Raw genomic sequence first — 24,257 nt, 5'->3', positions numbered from 1 at the left:
CACAATGCCAGGGCAACAAAAAGAAATGCAAGGTAAATAAAAATAATTCCAAGTGCACATATGAATTGAAGACTGGGGCTTGAAAGCTGATCTCAGGGTTTTCTGCTCGGTTTGGTCACTTATTGGGGCTGGTGGATCTTTTGAAGGGAAGATAAATGCTCTGACTTCTGGTATTATTAATGCTTTGAGCTGGTCATTTGTACATCTGATCTAAAGAGCTCCCAAAGTGAGAGACTGATCCCAAAACCTGCTGAAGTGAACATGGGGCCTCATGGCAATTTCACAGGGCTTTGCATCCCATCCCGTGTGCTGAGTGCGAGCAGGGGCTGGCATCACCCTCACAGCCCCTGCTCCTGCTGTGACTCTGTCTCCCACCCTGAACACTCCTCATAAAACTCCTCCATGTCTTAGAAGCCTGGAAGGGAAAAGACAAGTAGAGAATCAGTGACCTGCAGCCCCCCAGCACTGCTGGCTGCCCCCCCGTGCAGGCACAGCCCCATGGCAGCATGGATCAGCTGCGTTCCCTTCCAAGCACAAAGCCGGGCTTCAAGACTCCAATTGCTTCCTGTCTCCCAACATGCCTGACCACAACTATTTTTAATTGTAAGGCATGAAAATAAGGTTATTTAATAAATTAACGCTTCAAATGCTTTTTGGTTCAACTTTGGCTATTTATTAGGAGCCAAATATGACTTTCTATGCAGTCATTTCCAGCTACCACTCTGTTTGATCCCCATCTTATTTCCTTTGTAATCTACTGATTTTCTGTTGTTATCATTGCTGTATTTTATGGTTTTGCATTACTTTATTGACTTGGTATACTGTAGACTGCTTTTTTTTTTTTCCTCCTCTTCACTGAAAATAGCCTTTTATGAGAAGCTTAAGCAAAAGCCTGGAATGTTCAAAAGAAGGCACAGAAAAATTACAACATTTTGCACATTTCTTCTGGCCAGAGAAAGTTACAAAATATTCATATGAAGAAACTTATTCAGTGCCTGCAGGACAAAATCCAACTTTTGATAATATGTGGAATTTCAATTTCTGCTATAAACAGGTTCTGTATTTTTTGTATTTATTATTTTGAAGTATAAAGAATTTTCTAGGGGGGATGGGGAAGGCTCCTATAAAATTGATGTCAGAGCAGTGATGAGTATGCATGCCTCACTGCTGGGAATATGTACTCTTCTGCACTGCCACAGCCTCTGTTGCTATCCCATTCCAAATGCTACCAACATTAGCAAATTAAACAGGATGCTGAGGGTCTTACCAGCCATCAGCACTGGATGAAGTGACACCAAGGGCTGAGGGCTGGAGCCATGGGGATAGAGGGTGAACCTTCCTTTTGTTCATGCCAGGCCCCATGGACAATGAGCTTCTCTACAGCTGAAGGTTAGGTAGGGTCCTGCAGGAGCTCAGCAGTGACTTGGGCCATCCTGCATAACCCCTGGCTCCCAGCATGCTGCACGGATGGATAATCATCCCTCTGCTGAGAGGACCAAAGTATGCTCTCACCTGATTATTCAGCCTCACCACCTTCTTCATAGAGGTTGTAACACCGTGGCTTGGAGGGATGCTTGGAGGAAGACTGTGGCTGGTGGGAAGGATAGGGTTCTGCAACTATCAGAGCTGTGAGTGATGCTTCATGCAGCAGGGAGGAGCTCAGGTTGCCAGCAGTGCCCAGGCCCCAGCTGCTGGGGCAGAAGCAGAGGGATTTGGGCACAAACAGAGATGGGAAGTTCTCTTTGCTACTCGATTATATATTGTGGGAAAGGAGCTGCACTACCTGCCTGAGATAAAGAAAATGAACAAATACAAACCTGTTTGTGCCCAAAATATGGTAACAATCATTTGGGGACTGTTTTATCTGTGTGAGAATAGAACCCTGATTAAACATGCCAAGGTCAGTGAAAACAAAGGTGAATTGCAGAAGAAATTAATGTAATTCTGGCCAGGAGTTCACTGGGGGTGAAATGAAGCAGCACTCTCTGTTTTGCAGGATGTGTCAAGGTGTGGGTCTCACTTGTGTCACTTCCCATACCTATCCAGCCCCTGGCAAACATCCTCCAGGGGACTGATCTCCCAGGCACAAAGTGACAAGCCTTTAGTGGCCAAAAGGGTGGCTATTTGCAGCTCTCCTGAGCTGTTCTGCTGGGTTTGCCCATCCAAGCCATGCTGGTGCTGGGTGGAAGTCAAGCAGCGGTACTCGCTGGCTTCCTGCTGTCCTCTGCAAGAATCCCAGCCCGCCCCCGGTGCTCACAGCGTTCTCACCGCTGTACGAGCCGCGGGGCCACAGAACGGACAGACACCCGGGCATCTCAAAAGGATAAAGGGCAGGAAAACTGAAACCTCCTACAAACTGTAAGGATTTGGTAATTCCTCCAGAGGAACCAGCAGAAAATCAGCCTGCCCCTGGAGAAGCACCAAGCATCCCAGCCAGGCTTGGGCACCGGGGTTGTCAAGATGAATCCCTCACCTTCACGGCAGCGGTGCGAACCTTGCCCAAATTCCCGTGCTTTCTCCGTTCCCGCTCCTCGGGGCCAAGCGAGCCCTGCGCCCCGCGTAGGGGCTCCCGTCACCGCACTTCACGGCTTGCAGCGGGGAGGGCCCCTCGGTCCCGGCGGGGTTTGGGCACGGGCCGTGTCCTGCCCCGCCGTCCTCTGTCCTGCCCCGCCGTCCCCCTGTCCTGCCCCGCCGTCTTTCTGTCCTGCCCCGCCGTCCCTCTGTCCTGCCCCGCCGTCCCCCTGTCCTGCCCCGCCGTCCCTCTGTCCTGCCCCGCCGTCCCTCTGTCCTGCCCCGCCGTCCCCCTGTCCTGCCCCGCCGTCCCTCTGTCCTGCCCCGCCGTCCCTCTGTCCTGCCCCGCCGTCCTTCTGTCCTGCCCCGCCGTCCCTCTGTCCTGCCCCGTCGTCCCTCTGTCCTGCCCCGCCGCCCGCGCCGCGCCGGGCAGCAGCTCCCCGCCAGGGGGCGCCCCGCCCGCGGCGCCGCCCGCACTTGTTGCTGCCCCCCGCGGCGCGCGCTGTGTCGTGATGCACGCGGCGCTGACGTCACCGCTGGCGTCATTATTAACGATCGCATCCATTTATTTATTTATTTGCTCGTTTGTTTATTTGTTTATTTAATTATTTATTTGTTTCCGTTTCACGGCGTTCCGCCGGGGCGGCTCCGAGCCTGTGCCCGCCCTTATCCCCCCTCCCCCTGGGATCAGGGCCGGCGGAGGGAGCTGGGGAGGAGAATGAGACAAAAATTGGGAAGAAAGTGCCGCTGCTGAGGAAAGCGCAGGGGGACTCGGTCCCCGCGGAGCCGCTTTGTAGTGCTCTCTATCCCCTGCCCCGCGGAGCCGGGGTTGGCTGCGCTGGCGCGCAGTGATGGAGTCCCCAGGGAAAAGGGCGAGAAGGACAGAGCTGCCCCAGAATGACCCGTCAGTCCCTGTCCGGGGCTGGGCGGATGGGGGCTCCGCGGGCGCGGGAGGCCGCGCAGCCCGCTCGCCGCAGCAGCATCTACCTGCAGGGATGCAGCTCCCGGAGCCCCGATGGGAACTTTCCGTGCCCGGCGCTGCGGAACGGCCCTTGCGCCGTTGCGGGACCAAGTGCGGGACCCGCGGTGCCCGCCCCTCTAGCCGGCCGGGGCTCCCGCGGCTGGGGCCGCCGGCGGCGCCCCGAGCTGCCCGCCTCAGGATAGCGAGGGCTGCGCGGGGCGCGCAGGGCCGGCGGCTCTCCCCGACGTGGGGCGCCGCCGCAGGGGGCGGGCGGGGCGCAGGTAAGGGGCCGCCCCTCTTTGCGGGGCGCGCAGCCACCTGTCCGCCGCCCGCGCCCCTCCGCGCCCGCGCAGCCATCGCCCCGGGCGCCGCGGCGGCAGCGCCGGCACGTGCCGCTGCGCGCCCGTGTCCGCGGGCGCGGGGAGAGCGCGCCCATCGCCGCCGCCGCGCTCCCCCTCCCCCTGCGCTGTCTGTTCCGGCCGAGCCGCGTCCCTCCGCGCAGCGCCATGAATATTGATGTGTTTATATAATCGATAACCCACTTTCCATCCCTTCCCGGGGAACAGCGATAAATAAATGAGGGACGCGCCGCCCGCCCTCCGCGGCCGCCGGGGGGGCGGCAGGGGGGCGCAGCCCCCGCCGTGCGCTCCGCGGCTGCCGAGGGTGGGCGCGGGCTCGGGCGGTGGGAGCGGGCGGTCCCGCCGGGCGCGCGCGGACGAGCAGCGCCCCTCGCGCCGCAGGAAATGGTCTTTATATTAGACATATACGGGCAGGTCCTGTCAGATCCCCAGCGCGCCCGCCCGCCCTTTCGGCCCCCCAAAAATCGCCGGGCGCGGGTAGCGGCCCCGCCGCCGCCCCGCCGCCTCCGCGCCGCCCCCCCGAGGCCCGCCGCCGCCCCGCGGCATTTTTGCCGGGCCCGGGCGGGCGTCGGGGGCCCGGCCGGCGTCGGGTGGCGCCGGCGGCGGGACGCGGCGGGGCGGCGGCGGGGCGGCGGAGCGGGGGGCGGGCGGCGGGGGGGGGCGTCGCCGCGCGCGGCGGGGCGGGAGGCGGCGGCGGCGGCGGGGCGGCGCGGGGGCGGCGGCGGCGGGGGGCGGCGGGCGGCGGGGCCGGCTTCGCCCTGCCAGGACCTGCCGGGCTCCATTCACGCCAACAAGTTTGGGAGAATGTTGAGTTCAATCGCGCCGGAGCCGCGATGGAGCGCAGCGCACTGCAGGTACCGCGCCGCCCCGCGCCCCCGCCCCGCCCCGCGCCCCCCGCCGCCGCGGAGCCCCCTCCCTCCCTCCCGCGCTCCCCTCCCGCCGCCCTCTTCCTCCTCCTGCCCCTGCGCGGCGCGGCGCGGCGCGGAGCCGGCGCTGATGCCGCTGCCGTGTTGTTGTTCCCCGCAGTGGGTCGGCGCCCCGTGCGGCTCGCACGGCCCCTACGTCTTCTACAGGGCGTTCCGCTTCCAGCGCCGCGGCGGCGGCCGGGCGCGGGTCCTCTCCCTCGGCGACTTCTTCTTCGTGCGGTGCCGCGCGGAGGAGCCCGCCTGCATCGCGGAGCTGCAGCTGCTCTGGGAGGAGCGCACCAGCCGGCAACTTCTCTCCAGCGCCAAACTTTATTTTCTCCCCGAGGACACCCCCCAGGGCAGGACCAGTGACCATGGCGAGGTGGTAAACGCGGCGCCGGCCCCCCTTCCCCCGCGCCCGTCCCCACCTGCATGCCCGGGCTCGGCTCCCCCCTCTCCTGGCTCCCCCCACCCGCGTCCCCCTCCCCGCCGCGCGTGGCGGGGCAGCGCGGAGGGGCCGCGCCGTCGGGGCGCACCGGTGCGCGCTGACCGGGAACTTGTGCGGGCGGGGTAAGAAGGGAGGGGGTCGGGCTGCGGGCGGCCCCGGCCCGGCGGGCAGCGGAGTGTGTGCCGGGCTCGCCCGGTCCCTCTGCTTCCTTAACAAAAAAATACCCAACAAAACACAAAAACCCCAAAAGCAAAACACACGGAGAAGCGGGGAAAAAAAAAAAAAAAAAACACGTTGGGGGGAATTTCTATATTGTTCGGGGCTTTTTTTAAGTATTCGATATGTTTAAGAGGGCGGAAATTACGAAATGGAGGCAGAGGGAGATCAAACGCTCTCTTGCTGGCAGGGACGTGTTGAATAAAGTGATAAATGACAGGTACGGGAATAATACATTCAAATAACTTGCAGATATGCCTGGGCGTATTTCGGAGCCGCCGCGCTCCCGGCGCAAACGCGCGGCGCGCCGGCACCCTCCGCCGGCGGCCGCGCAGCCCGCGGTGGGGCCGCGCAGCGCGGGATGGGGCCGCGCAGCCCCGCACCGCCCCGCCCCAGCCCCGAGCCCTCCCGTTATCTGCTTTTCAAATTCATCGCTTCAGTCTGTGGGCTGGGGACGGGTGAGGTACTCAGGCAGGGGGCTGCGGGGACGGCCAGTGTCCCCGAGAGGGGCTGGAGACCCGGTGGGAGGAGGACGAGATGTTTTGGGGGAACTTCTGTTGGAGATGCCGGGGGGGGTTGGGTCCGAGGGGGGGCTGTCCGCAGGGGTTGTTTTCGGAGGCACGCGTGGCTGTAGGTGCCGGTGTAGCCCTGTACCCGCACACACGCGTACGCAGCCGAAACTCGTCTCAGAGCCACCTTCGCTCGCTGCCACCCCTTCACTTTAATTTTCTGTGCGTGCCGCCGAGATAAGGGAGCCTTTTCCTAAGAATCAGGGAGATGACAGTGAGCAATGGATGCTCTGAAATTGCCCGTGGTGACTATTTAAAACTGTGCCTCTGCGTGTCTCGTGTGTGTGTAAAATGAAAGATATTTGGAAGGCAGGGGGGTGGGGAAAGGGACACAAATCATTTTAATATGCCTTAATGATCAGCTCATGTTACTGTGGTAGGAACATCAGAGAAAATTAATCCTACCATTACGAGTAAAACACTGCTCTGGTACGAGAGTTCTCAGCTGCATGTACCTTCCTAATAATACGCACGATTTTATTTATTTTTACATGCAAACACCGCTAGTAATTAGCCGTGTGATTATACTTGTGCATTTCATTGCGGCTTTAACTGATGTCATTCTGCATTATTCAACCATATGAAAACAATTTTCAATTAAGATAATGGCACGCCTTGAAATTATGCAAATGCCGGCCGTATTGTGTAGAATAATTATGACAAATGTAAAGCAGGTAAAAAGTTTCCTAATGCAGTTGTGTTTTACACCCCGGTGATGTCATTTCCCCTCTGGCCTAAGTTAGTCATTCATTAGCAGAGTAGCAGCAGCAGCAACAGCAACAGCTCTGAGTGATATTTCTCTGGCAGGGAGCCTACAGAAACCGGCGCTGAGAGCCAGGGCCTAGAGAGGGCAACATAACACTCCCATTAAGAAATGTACTTTGTTTTCACTTACTCCATTAACTTGTTTATAGACATAGGAATGATTTTTTATGATTGATTTTTAATAGTTTGGAACAATCTGAACAGTGCTTGGGGATGTGCAGGCAGCAGAGAGACGAAAGCCTGGGTGCTGGCTGGCTGGGGGTAACTGCTCTCATTGGGGGGCAGGGGCAGCTGTTTCCCCTTGGCACCCCAAGGTCCCAGTCCCTTCGGTAAATGACACTCTTCTTGGTCCCCAAAGGGGCAGCAGGGCCACCTCTGGGGTCATGGGGCTTCCTAACACTGGCTCCTTCTGCAGGAGATGTGGCTCTTGAGTCAGATGTGGCTTATTGCCATCAGAGGGGACCTTATTTGTGGTGTGGGATTCTGATGGGATAAAATACCTCGTTGTGCATTCAGGGAGTAGGGATGGAGTGAGCCAGTGCTTAAGCATGTACTGCAAACCTGCGATGTCCGAGGCAAAGGGTGACGGGGCGCTCGCTGCCACTGGAATTGTTGGGGAGGGGAGCAAGTGGCTGAATTGCAGTTTTGTGATTGAGCCCACCAGAGATTTGGGCACGGTCTCCAGCAGCTACCTGCGCTAGCAGCGTGATTAATAGAAGCAGCTGGCCGCCTGTTTTCTGTAATAGCGGCGCTGACACTGTGACAATATTCAGCTAGTGGCTGTAAGGAGGGAGGAGAAGCAAGGAGAGATGTAATCCTTCTGTTACTCAGAAATTTCTGATGGCATATTTTATCTGATTGCCAAATGTTTGAGCTAATCAGCAATAAGTGTAAATATAAGTCTTTTTATAGCTAGCTGAATTCATCATCCAGATTTAAATATAACCCCAATTGCTGCTGAAACCGGATGTTTCCATGTGCTGCCCAGATCCAAGAAAGGTTCAAGCCCAGGTGTGCTTCTGCTTCAGGACCCTTTTTTTCACCTAAGGCTCAGCATCCCCATCACCACAGTGGACAAACTGCCTTTTGATGCCAGAAGCTGACAGAGATTGTTTCTCAGGGAGTCTCAGTGGATGATGAACATGGGATGGAGCTGCTCACATGCAGCAGGTACGGGTGATTCTGACCCTGATGCTCATGGCATCCCAAGGAAACATGCATAGAGAGGCGGGGACCAGCTCTGCCATCACACATAGACCAGGGGTCTCGCTGCTCAGGAACAGTAGAGACACTTTTGTAAGAGCAGCAAGGCCTGTGAGGCCGCTGCTAGGTGAACTAGAAGAGTTTTGTTCTACTTTACTGAAAACTTTGTTGCTGCTTTCAAAATACAGCAGCCTGGGCACGATGCTTCCCACCTCACCATCAAGCCCAGACGCTGCAGCAGGTGCAGCACCGGCCAGAGAGCAAGAGCAGCCTTCTCTCTTCTCCCTCTAGCAGGGAAGAAGTGATTCTCCTCCATCTCTACAGGGCCACTGCCAAAACAGTGTCTTCTGGTAGAGGAAGTCACCACCTTGCCTTGGTTTTCTCATTCGCTCTGGTCTGGTGCGGTCCCGTGTCACCTTCCACATGGGCTGAGATCTTCTTGACGGCAGGTGCCTCACACAGGGGTCAGAATAGGATCCTTGGAGGCCTGTGGAGATCCAGAGGGAGTGCCTTTAAGGGCACGCCATTGTGTTTGAAATAGTTTCATGGGGTGCATGTGGAAAGCAGGCCCCAGCTTTGCTGGCACCCACGTGTGAGAAGCTGTGTGCTGTCAGAAAGCACCTGCCCAGGCCCCTCGTGCAGTGCCCTAGTCCTGTGGCATTCAGGTGGCACAAGGTGGGCTCACCCTCCAGCTCACAGCGTCTCGGCCAAACCTTCCTCCAGCTCATTAACTGCTCCCTGCATTTACTTCTCCAAGGGGTAGTGTGGTGTTGTGGAATGACTGACCTTTGCAAAAGCAGTTGTAGAGCAAAATGCTTGTTAGTGCCTGTGTTTTCATGTTTTTAAAGGTGTTGGCATTAGTTAGACTAGGCATAAAAATACATTTCAAAGTTGATACTCATTAAGTCCTGGGATGGTATTTGATGTGAGGCATACAATTCCTAAAAAACTGTAAACAAGCAATGAATTCATTTTGCATGGTATGCCATTCCCTGCACTGCCCTGCGTTGTGGTGAATGCTGCTTCCATTGAGGCTGGACTGTCAGTGGGGATCTGCCTTTGGTTCATTCATCAGCAGCAAAGTTTACTACAAACTCATGTTGATTTCATCTCTTCTCCCAAACTGGGGATCTGATGCAATGCTTTTCGCCTTGCAAATAATCCTTACTCATGCAAGTAATTTACATGAGTAAGCGTTGCTCATAGAGAGGAGAGGAGAGAGCTAGTTTCCTGTAATTATTTCCCTAGAAGTATTTTGCATTTTCAGAATAATTGGGGTAAAGGAAAAAAAAGAAGTCACTCCATAGATGTGTGTCATTTATAATTGCAGAAGAGATTCGTCCAGAAAGTTAAGGGAGTCAGTGGTTTTGTTCTCTCTTCATTTTGGGGTAGATGCTGACAGCATCCCTTGAAAGCCTGGCTCATTTTGTAGGGGCTCTCCACTTGCAGGGGTCCTACCCCAGTGCCTAAAGGTAGCATAGGCTGGCCCAGGCATGGTGTATTATATCAACAGTGCTTTATTGCCACCCCCCTAGAAAAATGTGCTACTCCCTTTGCACAGTAATACATTCTGGTTTTTTAGAGACGTAGGAATCTGTGCACTCTTATTTGGAATGAGAATAGCCTCGTTTTAGTCTCCACGGTGTGTGCCTTTTGCTCGTATCTGTCAACACTGGTAATGGCAACACGTTTCAAACATGCAGATTATGATTATTAAAGGGTGCTTTAAAAATCATGCTAATAGCATCAATCTCCAATGTACACTTGCTCAAATTAATTCAGCTTTAGAAATCAGGCACACTGTAATAGCAGTGTTAGAGAAATGGCATTTGTCATAAAATATCGTGGGTTTGGTAATTGCATATCCACTCTGTATATTTTTATCTCTCTTGCCACCAGTAGCATATGCTGGCAAAGGAAGGAGAGGGCAATGATATTACTTAGAGAAGCCACATGTTGCTAGCCATTAGCCAGCAGTCTGGAATATCTGATCATTTAAGGCACATTCCTTTAAAAAAAAAAACAAAAAAAACCCACAACAACTTTTTATTTTATTTCATTTTCTTTTTTCTTTTCCTCCCTTTCCCTGTGTATTCAGACTGTAAAATACACCCACTGCTTTCCAGAGTTGCTGTTCCCAGTCTGATCAGTGGCACTAAACATTAAACTCTTGTCTTTGGAGAATAATAGGCCTCACATGGTACACCCTCAAGCATGTTGAGATACTGTGCAGGCTGGAAAATAAAAATGTTCTAATTGTGTCTTTTAAATAAGCATAGGAGTGAATTAATTAGACTATATTTTGTCTTTAGTTGCTTAGTTACACAATAGTATTCCTAAGCGCAAGTAAGATAAATTGGCTCTTTTTGTGCTGCTTGTCCCTTAATCATAATTACTGTATTGCTCAGGAGAGTAACGCATACATAGATTTTGCATTTTTAATAATATTCAAACAATATGCGAATGATATAGAAAGTATGTTCTGATTCAAGCTCTCGTATGCTTTTATTCGGGAAGAAGTTCTACTGCTATGGGAACAATATTTGCATTAGTTGCTCAGAGATGTAGTTCTGGGAAATACATAATTGAAATATTCTTGCAATGCTTGTTCTGGCCCTTTCATTCGCATTCAAAATAACAATGCCTTAAGTCTCTGAACAGTCATCCACTCTTGATTTAAGAGTTTTTTTTCTTTGTGTGTGTGTGTGTTTGTGCATGTGCAGTGTGGGTTCACACCCAGCGTTAACCCTGCACAGCCTAGACACTCGTGTGATTCATAGTGTTGTATCAAGTTGAGCTTTTTATTTGTAGCTAAAATGCAGTCAGAAGGTCAGATGAACATCGGCATTTTATGGCATTAATCCAATGACCTTAATGCTTGGCAGGCATCCATGTTTCTATGCGAAGGTGCCAGGGTTATAGATAATAAAAGAGTTTGTTTTCATTTTCTGGATATTTTAATCTTTCTTTGCGAAGTGTAGCCTCGGATCTGGGGGCTTGGGGCTACACCCGGGGGCCAAAACTTTAATGTCTTACTGGGTTGTTGAACGTTAGCTGCTAATGATGGGCAGATTGATACAGATACTAAACAATGGAAGGTTCTGGCAAGAAACCCTCTAGACATGCTCAGTGGATGTATGTGAAAATTGGCTCCATTGTTCTGCTGTATGAAAAGCAAGTAAATTATTTACAGATATTTGCTAATTAAAGCACATATTGTTTTACCAGCACAATAGAACACAATATAACAAAAGACAAAAGAATAAGCTTGCATAATTTAAACCTGGTAATGCCATGTACTCCTTTTTAAGAAAAAATATAATTATGTAATCTATGAGGAAAGCTTCTCGTACTGTAACTGTAGTAGGCAAAATCAGGAATGAATTGCTTGTCAACTTGCCTAAACTAAAACAGCTCTTTGAGATCTGTGAGCTATCTGACGGCAAAACATTTTGACTGAAGCCTATTTTCTGTTTGGTCAGAACTTCTATCTGCAATGACAGATATAAATTCAATTTGAACCTCTGGCTGGGAGTGGGAGGAGGGAGAAAAAAACACCCCAGTCATGAAGGAGGAGGCTCCCAGTAGAAATGTCATGTTGAGCTGCTCTCAGCCGTCCCTCTTCTGGACACAGATGTAGCAGGACCCCAAAAAGCATCCTGCAGAGACATGGTGGTTTTCTGCCCCAGCTTGTTTTGCGTGTCTTGCTTTGGAATTACTGACTCATGTAGAAAATGCTGCTTGCTAATACAAGGGAAAGCAAAAACTATAGGTCCTCACATGCTTCAGCCATGTCCTTCAACTTGGTCTTTTTACTTGGTTTTGGACTCTGGAAGGGATGAAAACATCAGTGTGAGTTTCAGACAGCTCTGTGCAGCTGTGCTTAGGCTGCGGAAATACCTGTCACCTGAATTTAACAAGATCATTATAGCCCTTTAAAGTAATTAGGGAAGGATTAACAGATGAAAGGTTCTGCCTTGGCCTCTTTAAAATTCTCTAGTGTGCCAGGTAAATTTCTGATCTGTGCATTTCCCTTCTCAAGGCCCTCCCCATGGGTTCATGGGTGGAAAGCAGTGGTCTCTGTAGGTCCCTGTTTGTAGGCACCTCCAGGGAGCAGGTCCAGACTCCAGCAGTCAGTTCTGCTCCACAAATCCTTTGGGACACCTGTCTGCCCTGGGCTAGGGGATGCATGAGGAGATGGCACCAAATGAGGCACTCGGAGCAGGGTCAGGGGAAAGAAGGCTGCCCCTGCCTGTGCCAGGCTTTGGAGCCTCTTGTGAGGCTTCCCTGCCATTCAGTGGTCCCACCTGTGGAACAGGAGGAGCAATTCCCACCTGGCAGAGCTGTGCCCCAGTCCCCAGGTCAACAGCATGCTTATAAGGCTTCTGCTGGAAGAACAGGGGAGTATATGACAGGAGAGTCCTTCATGTGCCCGGTAAGGGTGGCTGAACAGGGCACATCTCAGAGGCAGGCCTTTTCCACAACACAGCCAGGTTTTTAGCCAGTTTGTGGTCCTGCAGTCTTAAGAACTTTTGTGTATATTCCCAGCCCACTGCAGCAGTAAGGAGACAGGACTTTTTCACTCTGAGGAAGTCTCTCGGAGCAAATCAGGCCTCTGCCTCTTTAGAGCTGGGTATACTCCCTGGAAGAAGTACTGCTTTTAGGAGATGCTTCTGGAGACCTGGGTTCAGATTCTTGAGTGACTTTGGGTGAGTGGGTTAGGGATGAATTGAGATGACCTGGTTTCTGCTGCTGTCCCAGAGCTCTTATGGTATCTGTATGGCAGAGAAGAGCTCTGGACTAAAGACCGTGATCAGGACCTTTTTGTTTTGACTGTGCTGTCAGATAAAGCTGATGGTACTTCCCTCAAACATCCAGGTAAATGCCTTCCTACAGGAGAGGTGCTAATTGGCGAGCCCCCTCCTTCCCTTCTGCCTATCTTCAGCATGACCTCCTGCTCCTCCAAGGGGTCTAGAGCAGGGAACGGGATTCCTGAGTTGAGAACTGCTGTGTTAGATACACATGGTACAGGAAGGTCCTTTTCACTTAAATTGCAAAAACCTTCATAGTGGGGTGTAAAACCAGCCTGGAATAAGGGAGGCCTTTATGCCCAAATGAAATAACAGTTCTGTTATCCCTGGTGAATGCAGTCCGTAAGAGTCACACTGTATTTTTTGCTCCTGCGGATGAATGTGTTTTCATCAGCAATGTAGTGGGTTGTAAAATACACATCCCCAGCTATCTAGTGTGCTAAAGATTTCACAGAAAAGGCTTGAAGATGTTTTCTAATTCAAATCATACTGATCCGATAAATGACATGCAGTGTCTCCTGTAATTATCAGCAAGAGTTTTTACAGTACATCTCCTGTTTCTCTCTAGGCCACATATTTGATGTTAGGAGACAGCCAAGCAGGTGTTTGACTCGCTCATGCCCTCCAGAATTCCTTAAATGACCTCTGGAAGTACTGGAGTGAAAACAGTCTCAGCATGTCAAAATTTTGAGATATCTCAGTTGCTGTAATTCTTTTAAGGCTGCCTCAATGTCTCTAAAATATAAATCTTTCCTAGTTATTGGCAATGAGTAAGGAGTTGTGACGTACCATATGTGGGTGTGCAATCAAGATGTATGACCTCCCTGAACTGCCCTGTGACTCCCTGCCTTGTAAGAGTTAATATTTCTTCTAAAAAATAATTATCTGCTTTAAGCTATTGTAACTACCTGACCTGTTTCCCTGAATATATTTCAGCCATCTGCTGAGTCAGGCAATATAGCATTCTGTGCTTTCACGAGGCTGTGATGGTTGCTTAGACAACAGTGACATAATATTTAAGCATAATGGCTCTCGAGAAGATGCTGTCCTCTTCTCCCTGGATGACTTCTCTGGAAATGCAAATCTAGTATGCTCTTAAAAAAACAATAGATGAATGAGAAGGGTTTGTATCGCCATCCTTCTTAACCATCTCCCCATTTTCTACTTGATAGGTGAAAGAATTGTACTTTGCTCAGAAGTCTTAGAAGTCATGCTAAAATTGCAGGCTGACTAGATAACCGTTTTTATAGAAGCAGCTAAAAAAGTGCCTCTTTCTATAGTCAGTGCTTATTTAAAGATTTAGACAACACTGTGGCTGAGACCATTGGTCCACTGGAACACTGATCAGTTGGTCAGGTCCACCAGATAAATCCTGAGCAGAGTTGAAATCTCTGCTGGTTGTTTTCTCTTCTTGCTGTAGCAGAAAAAAATGGTAATTAAAGACTTAACTGTGCAGTGGAGACCTCATAAACATATCACTTCAGAGCATAGCTAATACATGATGAGTTGATTTTGTATAGATAGAGATATATATGCACTGTTTGCAACGTGGGTGGTTTTTCATGTTTACACAGAGATATAATTATGAATGACATGAAGGTTATACAGCAGATTTCTTTAATCTTCTAAAGGTTTATTAGTCATGTGTCACTACGTACCTGGTTTTTACTTTTTCAGCATGTGTATTCCTTTGTCATCTCAGTGAAGGGGTTTCTCTAGAAGGATGGTGGCAGTAGATAGTGGTTGATACCAAAGGGGGCTGCAAGAGCTTCTGTGGCTGACAGGTCCCAGAACAACTTTTGTTGTGACACAGGGCTTAATCAAAAAGGAGAAGGACCCTTTTGTCACCTGCTGCTCAAAAAAAAAAACCCCAAAACACCACAGCAGTTTGGGGCTGAGCGCTTGGAGAGGTTGCTGAAGAATGTGTAAAGGCACGGCAAGGCACATTGAAATTCCAGGGCTGCTGAGACAGTTGGGTCACCTTTGCTTGGGTGGCGGAAGGGCAGATGACCTCTTGTGTCAGCAGACTGCCAAAATGTGGGCAGGAGAGCCCTGCTGGAGCTGCCCGTGGCTCGGGCTCTGGGGAAGCAGAGGCTGGAGCACCCGCGTGCCCTGCGCGGTGGCAGCGCTGGCATGGCGCGGCGCCGGGGTGGGAGCGCCCGTGGCGATGCAGTCCCACGCTGGTGGGTGACGCCCGCCCTGGCAGAGGAGGCCTGCAGTCTGATCTGCCTGTTTGAGGAGTTGGGAAGAATGTGGACAATTCTGTGTGAACTGGGTCAGAAGTGAGTGGTGAGGGAGGGGAGCAGGTCTGTCCAGTCCTGCTGTGTGGCAGGCAGGGCCAACCAAGGCAGGCTCTGAGGCGATTCAGGTCATTTTTCCATTTCCCGCCTAAAAGTGAGCTGGGCCACGCTTCCCCGACGCTGCTGTGGGGATCACTGGCAGTGCAGGGGGAGGACAGGGATTTGGGGGCCTGGTGCCCTCAGGGACAGGGATTTGGGGATCTGGTGCCCTCAGGGACAGGGATTTGGGGATCTGGTGCCCTCAGGGACAGGGATTTGGGGATCTGGTGCCCTCAGGGACAGGGATTTGGGGGCCTGGTGCCCTCAGGGACAGGGATTTGGGACCAGCCTGGTGCCCTCAGGGACAGGGATTTGGGGATCTGGTGCCCTGAGGGACAGGGATTTGGGGGCCTGGTGCCCTCAGGGACAGGGATTTGGGGATCTGGTGCCCTCAGGGACAGGGATTTGGGGGCCTGGTGCCCTCAGGGACAGGGATTTGGGGATCTGGTGCCCTCAGGGACAGGGATTTGGGGCCAGCCTGGTGCCCTCAGGGACAGGGATTTGGGGATCTGGTGCCCTCAGGGACAGGGATTTGGGGCCAGCCTGGTGCCCTCAGGGACAGGGATTTGGAGCCAGCCTGGTGCCCTTAGAGATGTAGCTGATGCAGGGGTGACCAGCTGTCCTTGGGGACAAAGCTGGTGTGGAGGTGACTGGGTGGCCCTGACAAGGGGCCAGCAGCTGTGGAGGGAGGTTTAGCCCAGAGCCCTTGTCACAGCACAGGGACAGCGTGGTCTCCTTCTGTATTTTGTATTTGTGGTGGGCTGCTCCCTGGTGCCATCCTGGGCACCTCTTTGCACTCTGTGGCTGTGTTTGGAGGCTTGGTGGCACTGTGCTGAGGGGTGGCAGAGTGGCGTTTTTGCTGTGTCTTTGTTTTCCTGGCCCCTCACATCAGTGTGGGGATGCTGGACACCCCAAATTCCCATGGCTGGATGTGCTGCTGCCACAGGAATCTCATGGCTGAGGTGTGCTTTCCTCAGCTCCCCAAAAGGTCCCCTGCTCCTCTGCAGTTCCCCCTCCATGGCAGCCTGGACAGAGTGCATCCGTATGCTTCGCCCTTGGTACAGTAGGGCTTTTTTGGGGGGGGTTTTGTGTGATTTTTTTTTTGTTTGGTTTGGTTTGGTTTTTTGTTTGTTGTTTGTTTGTTTGTTTTTTAAAGTTTGATTTCTTTTTCCTCCTATGTACACATCACGTGCATGTGTGCAAAGGTTGTATTCTCAAAAACAAGTTTATTCATTGATGATGTAATAGTGATTGTACTTTTCTTTTGGTTAATAAATTGTCTGCTGGGCTTACTTTGTATGCCAGCCAAAATTAGTCATACCAGTTCTTGGAAAGGATCTGAAGAAACTAGTAATTGAAATCATAATCATTTGATCATGAGAGCTATTTGGAAAATAATATTTTAACCAGAAGCATGTCTGATCTCCAAGTCAGGCTTTTGTTGGTTTTTTGCATTTTTTTATTTAACTGCTGCTAAGTAGATTTCTTCAGTATGGAATATGAGGAATTGTGCAGTAGCTAGTGATGGCATTCAACATCCTAAGAGAGGAGTTCATCCAGAAATTGCTGAGACTGTCTGCAGGCAAGCTGATATTTATATATATGTATTATTTTTTTCCATTCTGACATTTAATAATCACCATGTAATAGCTATAAAATGCATAGCAACTACAGCTTTTTTATTTCAAGTGGATGGTGTAATGAAATTGGGTGAAACCATCCATTGAAATTGTACTTTGTAGTACCCAGTGCTTGTTTACAAAGTATTGACGTTTGTCATAAACAGAGATTTAAAGCATCACTGTTATTGTTTGTTGTTTGGTGGAGGCTCTTATGCTGTGCAGCGATAAAGGAAAAGATTTTATTACAAGCTTGCTTAGCATATAAACATGCTGTTCACTTCTGACCAAATATTTGTTATTGCACTAAATGTAATGAAGGTGCCTGCTTATAAAACAGTTTTGTATTATATAAAGAAGAGTGGAATATCAGATCTGTTTTTTTACTAGAATTACTTCAGGTTTTGTATTGTATGCAACTTGTCACAATAAAGCTCTTTTTTTTTTTTTTCCATTGAGCAGTATTTTATTTCCTGAGGAATGTGTTCAGTGGACAAAAAAAAAAACACACAGAAAGACTCAATCGTGCTTTTCCCTTTGTTTAATAACTCAAAGAATTTATCTTCCCTTTGCAAATACTTATGTTTATTTGAGAGAAAAATTGGATTGTGGTTTATTTATTTCAAGAACTGTAACCTTGTTTAGTGTTAGAAATGTGTGGTGGGCAAGGTGTGGTGTACAGCCAGCTCTTGTTACAACATAAATTATTTCTGCTGTTTTAACAAAAAAATCTGGAGTGTATCTTGCTGGATATGTATGTTTGTTTGTTTATTTTTTGAGGCTTTCTTGATCCCTTGCTCACTGGAGTCAGCTGTAAAATATTCTGCTTATTCATCATGACTGAGAGGAGTTGATTGTTTCCTGGAAGGTTAAAATCCACCAATTAGGACTGTTTAATTTGAGTGTATGTTCTGGAGGCTAAACTAAGTTTAAGTGCTCTTCTTAGACTGTATGTTTTAGAAGGGGGAAAAAAAATTGCACTTCTGATCTTGAAAAAGGTTTTAAGAAACATGAGAATGTGCAAGTTTCTTTTGGTGGGAAGCACATTTATGTAGTATTTCTTTAGGGATTACATCACAGTTTTATTTAATTTTAAGGACAAAAGTTAAATTCAATATTTGTGTATAAGCCAAGGGAAAATGTACCATAAACATAGGAATTTTCTGGTGAGTCAGAGTTCCAAGAATCCGAGATTTACTTAGCCCATTTATTTCAGGACTAACTATAACCATTAGTCATCCAGCCATGAATTTTTACATTTGCAGCTAATTGCACCTAAAAAGCAACTTTCCCTCAAGGCTTTGGGTTATACAGAATGTGATTTGGCAACCTGCATTTCAAATGCCTTTTAGGATCATTGCCCTGGTCCTAGAAATTGTCTTTAGATGGTGTATATTTGCTTCAAGTAAACAACTAATATTTCCACTTAGGTGGCAAGAGGAATAAATTAAGTGCTAGCTATTCTGTGATACAGAAAAATTACTCAGCCTGCAGCAAGACAGGCTTTTGCAGGAGTCAGTGCAGGATGATATTACTGGTTTCTCAGTCATCGGGGAGCCCAGAGTGACATCTTGTATTCTCATCTGATCACTTCTTGCAGGATGAAGTTATTGCTGTTTCAGAAAAAGTTACTGTGAAGCTTGAGGACTTGGCAAAATGGGCACAGTCCGATTTCTCCAAATGGAAGTGTGGTTTCCGGGCTGAGCCAGTCCAGCCCATGGATGTGGGGAAGAATGGGCAGAAAGAGGCCTTGACAAGATACAGACAATCCACACTGAACAGTGGCTTGAACTTCAAAGATATTCTGAAGGAAAAGGCTGACCTTGGTGAGTATCCCTTACTTTCTCTTGTGGGAAGGGGCCTGTGGGAGAGTCTTTTGAAAACAGATGAGCCTGATCCTGCCATGCCACTGCAGATTCCCAAGGTATGTCTGAGCCTAGGGCAGAGGTGTGGCGATGAGATACCTGTGTGGGATGAGTGGTGGTAGTGAGCTCATCTCGAGCTCCTTGCAGACTGGTGTGGGCTAACACTGTGATACCTGTCTGTATGGCCCCCAGCAGTACGGCTCAAGCCCTGCAGATGTGCATACAAACAATTGTCACAGGCTCTCCTTGGGGCTCTGCAGGCTGGGGGATCAGGTCAGAGCTGCACACTGTGGGGAGAGGAAGCTGACATGTCTTCCTGAGGCCTCCTGTGACAGGCAGGGATGAGCAAAGGCCTTTCACTTGTCATGTCCCATCTTCCAGAAACTCGTAGGTGCTCCTGGTGCTTGCCCTGACTGTATGGTTGGCTCTGTGTCTCGTTCAGTAGGGATGTGTTCCTTCCATGGTGTTTCCTTGTCAGCTTTATGTTGTTACAGGGCTCTGCGAGCACCCCACTGTCGTCTCCACACACAGACCTGTGCTTTCTTCCTCTGTTTGTTTTCAGAAAGGGAGTTGGTAGCTCTGCTACTTTGGATGGTTGCAGACAGGCTTGCAGCTGTGGGACTGCTTTGTTGCACAGGCACTCACACCTATCATACCTGTGGTGGGTTCCCAGGTCCAAGGGAGATCAGTCTCCTGTTGGTAGGCATGCCTGTTTGTGGTGTTGGGACCTTGGATGTTTAACAGCTGTCGGAGATGGCACTTTGAAGTGCATACCAAGGACATTCTCTCTTCTAAGTTTTTAATAAATGTTCCATGTTTGAAGAGCATCAAGTTTAGGCCATAATGTGTGAAAAGGTAAGAAATTAAAAGCTAGGCCTAATGCTTTTGAAGACATGCTTTTGTATCTATGTGAACAGGAGTGCAGGGCCAAGTTCAGTTTTATAGTGCTGAGACTAGGTTGGCATTGAAGCCAAGTTACATGAAGCTGAAGATCTGTCTTAGAAGATTTATCTTCTGCATTTCATTTTTCTGATCTTATCAAATGGTGAAGTGATTTTTGTCTATCTCACATTTTACCATTAGCTATGTAGGCTGGAAGATTAAAATGCAATTGGAAGCTGATCTTGTTTTTCATTGCGTGTCCAGGGAAAAAATAAGCCATGCAATTCTTTCTCTCTTTGCTTTTCTCTGTGGTTTCTTCTAGTTCGTAATTACATGCAGTAATTTTCTCTGCTATTGCTCTGGTATCTTTACGCACTACATTTATTTGCATTTGTTTGTTGTGTCAGAAGAATCTTAATGTTTTTCAGACAGAACTTTTGTGTGCTAATGTTTTCTTGTTTTTGTTTTCAACAAACAAAAAACTCCTTGTGGTAAGTTATGAAATTGCTATTATCTACCCTAGGAGCCAGAGAAAATTATCTTTAAGCCCAAGGCTTATAGTTGCATGTTAAGCCTTTCAAAGTAGGGGTTATACTGAAAATGCTCATGGAATGCAAACTATATGGTATAATTTTGATAACCCCACATTCTGATGTTGCTCATTTTCAGTTGCTGGCTCTGGCTCTATTGTTGCATTGGGTTTTTTGTTTTTTTTTTTTTTTCTAGTAGAAAAGGGAATTTTGGCTAATGTTTGGTTATGACTGCCTTTATTTTCATAATGACTGGTTGACAGGAGTGAAACCAAAGGTTCACAAAGACCTATAGCTGACCGAATACATTGATACAGGCAATTGATCCAGCCTATTAAGGGCATCAAATAAATTTCTTAAATCTGGTATTGAGATGGTTTTTTTTACTATTTGAAAGAGCCAAGAATTTAATCCTATTTTGCTTCCTGGATCTGACACAAAAACTCAGAAGAGTGGCGATCTTCGAAGCTGATGGAGCAGCCCTAGTTGGTGTTCTGTAGGCAGTCCATGAGCTCTGGTGATTGTCTTGTCTGTGGCGTTCAGCGCCCATGAGACGAAGAGGATTTACTTCTCTCATTCTGAGTGGTTGGTCAGAGTTGACATTGCTCTGGGAGTTGTCATGTCCCTAGCTGGGGGCAGGGGCAGGAGCATGTTCTGGGGTGTCCGAGTCTTTTGAGCTGCTGGTGTTTTCTCTTCTCTGCTGTCAAAGGGCATCTTTGCTGCATGTTAGGATGTGTGCCCTCAGACCTTTTCCAATAGTCGGTTCTTGCCAACAGAGCAGCACTCAGCTGTAGTGATCAAAAGATTTATTAGCAATAACTTCTGCACAATGGGATGGGGTAGTCTTTCCTCTTAAAATAGAGTTGTATACTGTAAAAGGAGCACGGTGCACTGTCAGGCAAAGGTCCCTCACGTGATGCTGGTGTTTAACCCTGGCTGTAGATGAGGAAGTTGCTGAACCAGATGTTGAGAAGGCCTAGATAAACAACATGATCTCCTGGACCCCTTTTTTCCTATGAAATGGCATGTTTCCATTACAGAAAAATCCCATAAAAGTGAGTAGATTCTGCAGCTTTTCCTACTAGGTGTTTTTGAATTAAGCTCTGGAAGGTAATAGGAAATTATATCCCTACCAAAGAGCTCAAAAAAGCTTTACAGAAGAAACAAAATCAGTTTTCACACATTATCCAGGAGTGATGAGGAGTGAAATAACCCGGATGAAATGAAAACATGGCTGATACAGAACCAGAGAAGTGTCGCTGTGCAAACATACTTAATTAAACACATTGCTACTGGGAGCAGGGCAGCTTCAAACACCAACCAGGCAAAGTGAGGCCTCGTGTGAACAGTGTACACCCTGTGCCATGTGTTCAGGGCCACTTGCTTAGCCAAAACTAAGGCAACACCTGGTTAATCCACAACCTGTAGAAACCATGAACCTATAACTGAAAGTCAACCCTAATTCAAACAAGATAGTTCTGTCTCCTTTTTTGTTCTTTATTCTCTTTTGTTGTCCTCCCCCTCTTTCCCCTCTTTTCTCTTTTTTTTCTTCTTTCTTTAATCAATTTTTTTCTTCTTTCTTTCTCTTTGCCTTTCTTTTCTGTAGAAACTGTTGGGTTGGGGTTGGTTTTTTTTTCAGCAAAATACTGTTGTTTTTATCACCAGTGAATTATGCAGAACTTTTCTTTAGGACTGTATTAAATAAAAGATCGTGCAATAGCATTTTTTTTGTGTGAGCTTCAAGATTTCAGCCTGAAAAATGATTTTTAAGAATTACTTCTTTCTGTCTGTTGAGATATTTATGTTATACATTCTGTCCCTTTCTACAAATATGTCAGTACTGAATACTAGCAGTTTATGTCTTAAGACTATTTATAGCTTTCTGAATATTTCTTTCAAATGCTGAGGAAAAATAAAGAGCAACAACAATGCAGCATATAAAAATAGAGTTGCTCAGGAATGTATTATTCATAATGAACATAAGAACCTGTTTTTCCAGAAGAATTGGTCTGATAAAATCATTCACTACTGAGGTCGCTAGTTATTTATTTTTGTCTTTAGAATTATTTAGGGAATTTTTCTTTGTAATAAATGGACTTGTATACCCATATTTGGTAAACCAGTGGGAAGTCTCCAAATGAGGAATTATTTCATTTTACAAAATGTTTAACAACTAAGCAATGTAAACACTATCGGTTAAATATGGCAAAGTTGCATATTTGTACTCCTTGGGCTATAGTTCAAAAAAAATTCAAATTATTTTATATAACATTGCTTCTTACAGACTTCCTTTAAGTGAAGTATGAAAGCTGCAGTGTAAGCTTTATTGGCCTATAAATATGTCATTATAGTTGGACTACATTTATATGCTTTGGATTGTTGTTTAAGCCAAGAAAATATGTCTCTACAGGTTGACTTTTTATTGAAACCCTTTGAGGCATACAACAGAATGTATTTTGGGCCAAGGTTATTAAAACAGCATTTTCATTTTTGCAGCAGACTCATTGTCAATTATGCTGCCACAAACTGTCTGTGGATAGGCAGTTATGAATGGTTTCATCTCTAAATGTGTCTTTAGAAAAAGAAATAAAAGATAGAGGAGTCAGAGCTGAAATTGAGAGAAGAGACTGAGGGAAAAATGACTGAATTTAGTGCTCGCCAGCTCTGCTGGTTTGGGTTAGGCTGGGCTGCAAAACTGCCTGGGTTTAGCCATGGAACAAATGGCCACTGTGCCTGTGCTGGGACAGGGAGGTGGGAGCTGCTGCCACAGCCAGGCACTTTGCAACCCTCTGGCTCTGTCATGACAGAGGTCTGGGTTTGGTCCCCAAGTTAGCATTGCCAATTTTTTTCATCCATCCTCTGTGAGTCCCACGCCAAAATGGGCGGTTAAGGTTCCTGCACTGCAGTGTTAGTAATGGGATGAGAAAGTTCTGGTGAACTGAAGGGGTTTTGCTGCACGCACTTCTTGTTTGTTCAGGTCCAGCAAGGGGAAACCCAAAGAAAATTTAGCAATCAGTCCTGTCCTGGCTTTCATTAATTTCATTTCAGTCAAACATTTGAGGGTCTAAAATCAGAATCTTTGTTCGGAAATCAACTACTGCTCCTAGCTGTGGTGTACATTCTAGCAGTCACGCTTTTCTCATCCATAGTTGTTTATCCATTAGTTGTTTCCTACTTCTCATGAGGTAGCTCTTTTGAACTCTACAGAGGAGCTTGCTGGGCAGAGCTGGGTGCTGCAGGATTGGGTCATGCTCTCGTTTTCTTTTCTTTACCAGTTTCATAATTTGCATATCTTCACTTGGAAGATTGCACTTCCTTGCTGGACCTTGTGTTGCCACACAAATTGGCCAATCCCCAGCAGATTGCAGTGATTTTGGAAGGATAGGCAGAGCAGGGATGAGCTGTCTTTCCAGAAGGTGCCAACTGCACAGTTACCAGCCCCAGTGGGCACTGGGCTGTTGTATGGCCCTTCCAATTTCTCTTGCCAGTGGCCTTCCAGCAGGTGTGACTTCACCAGATGAAGATCATCAAGTTATGTAGTCAAACCGTGCCATGATCAAAACTGATAATCTGCAGCTGTAGCATGTTCAGACATTTCTGGTGGCTTCTGCTCTGACGCTGACTCTCCTTTTTCATTGTTTGTCGCGTGCTGCTCAGTTCAGGCTCACCTGGCTTGAGTTGGTGCAATAATTTTCTGACCAACTAATCATTAGCTATTTAGAGTACAGCCACTTTGCATACTTTGTGCCTAAATAATGCCTGTCTTCCCCTCCCATTCTTCTCTGTCTGTACTCTTTGCCTCTTCTTGTGCCTTCCTGTCCCCATTGCCCTACTTGAATGCCATTCCGATCTTGATAAAGCTCCTGTAAGTGTCCCATTATCCCATTTTCCCCTCTCTACCCTTGTGCATCGCATGTTGCTTTTTGTCTTGTGGGTCAGAGTGACCTCTCACTCATTTTACCCAGCCCAATTGATACAGTTCTTTTGCCGTAGATGAGGCTATTACATGACTCGTCTGTTGTGCTTCATGGAGCCTGAATGGAGAAAGACTGCTCCCTTGGGAAAAAAAGAGGCTGTGGCCTCCCTTTTTGTTCTGTGTTTGTGCAGCTTATAGCACATGCCAGCGCTACTGCAGCAGGACAAGAACACCAGCAGGCTGTGGAGCAGGAAGCTCTGTTGGGATGACTGTTCAGAGAGGGTGTGAAGCAGGAAGGCTTCACTTGCTTCAACACCTTCTTTTGGTTTAATTACTGCTTACTTTTGGTGTTAACATG

The 24,257-nt window shown here is 48.3% G+C and overlaps 1 protein-coding gene across 5 annotated transcripts in view; it reads left to right on the top strand.

Annotated features, from left to right (window-relative positions):
* The first annotated feature begins 4,558 nt into the window (after positions 1-4,558).
* ARID5B (AT-rich interaction domain 5B) overlaps positions 4,559-24,257 on the top strand; it is a 117,653-nt gene continuing 97,954 nt past the window's right edge. For 3 of the 5 annotated variants that reach the window (XM_077784519.1, XM_077784518.1, XM_021535373.3), the window contains exons 1-2: positions 4,780-5,118; positions 18,307-18,532. In XM_077784519.1, the coding sequence (XP_077640645.1) occupies positions 4,828-5,118; positions 18,307-18,532 (517 nt within the window). In that variant the 5' untranslated portion in view covers positions 4,780-4,827. Of the gene's footprint in view, positions 4,686-4,779; positions 5,119-18,306; positions 18,533-24,257 lie in introns of those variants that run through there. The other 2 variants (XM_021535382.3, XM_021535394.3) reach the window with 2 other exon arrangements.

The sequence above is a fragment of the Lonchura striata genome, chromosome 7, assembly GCF_046129695.1.
Source record: "Lonchura striata isolate bLonStr1 chromosome 7, bLonStr1.mat, whole genome shotgun sequence".
Classification (NCBI taxonomy): domain Eukaryota; kingdom Metazoa; phylum Chordata; class Aves; order Passeriformes; family Estrildidae; genus Lonchura; species Lonchura striata.
Note: the sequence above shows the minus strand (reverse complement) of the source record. Positions and strands in the feature narration are given on the sequence as shown.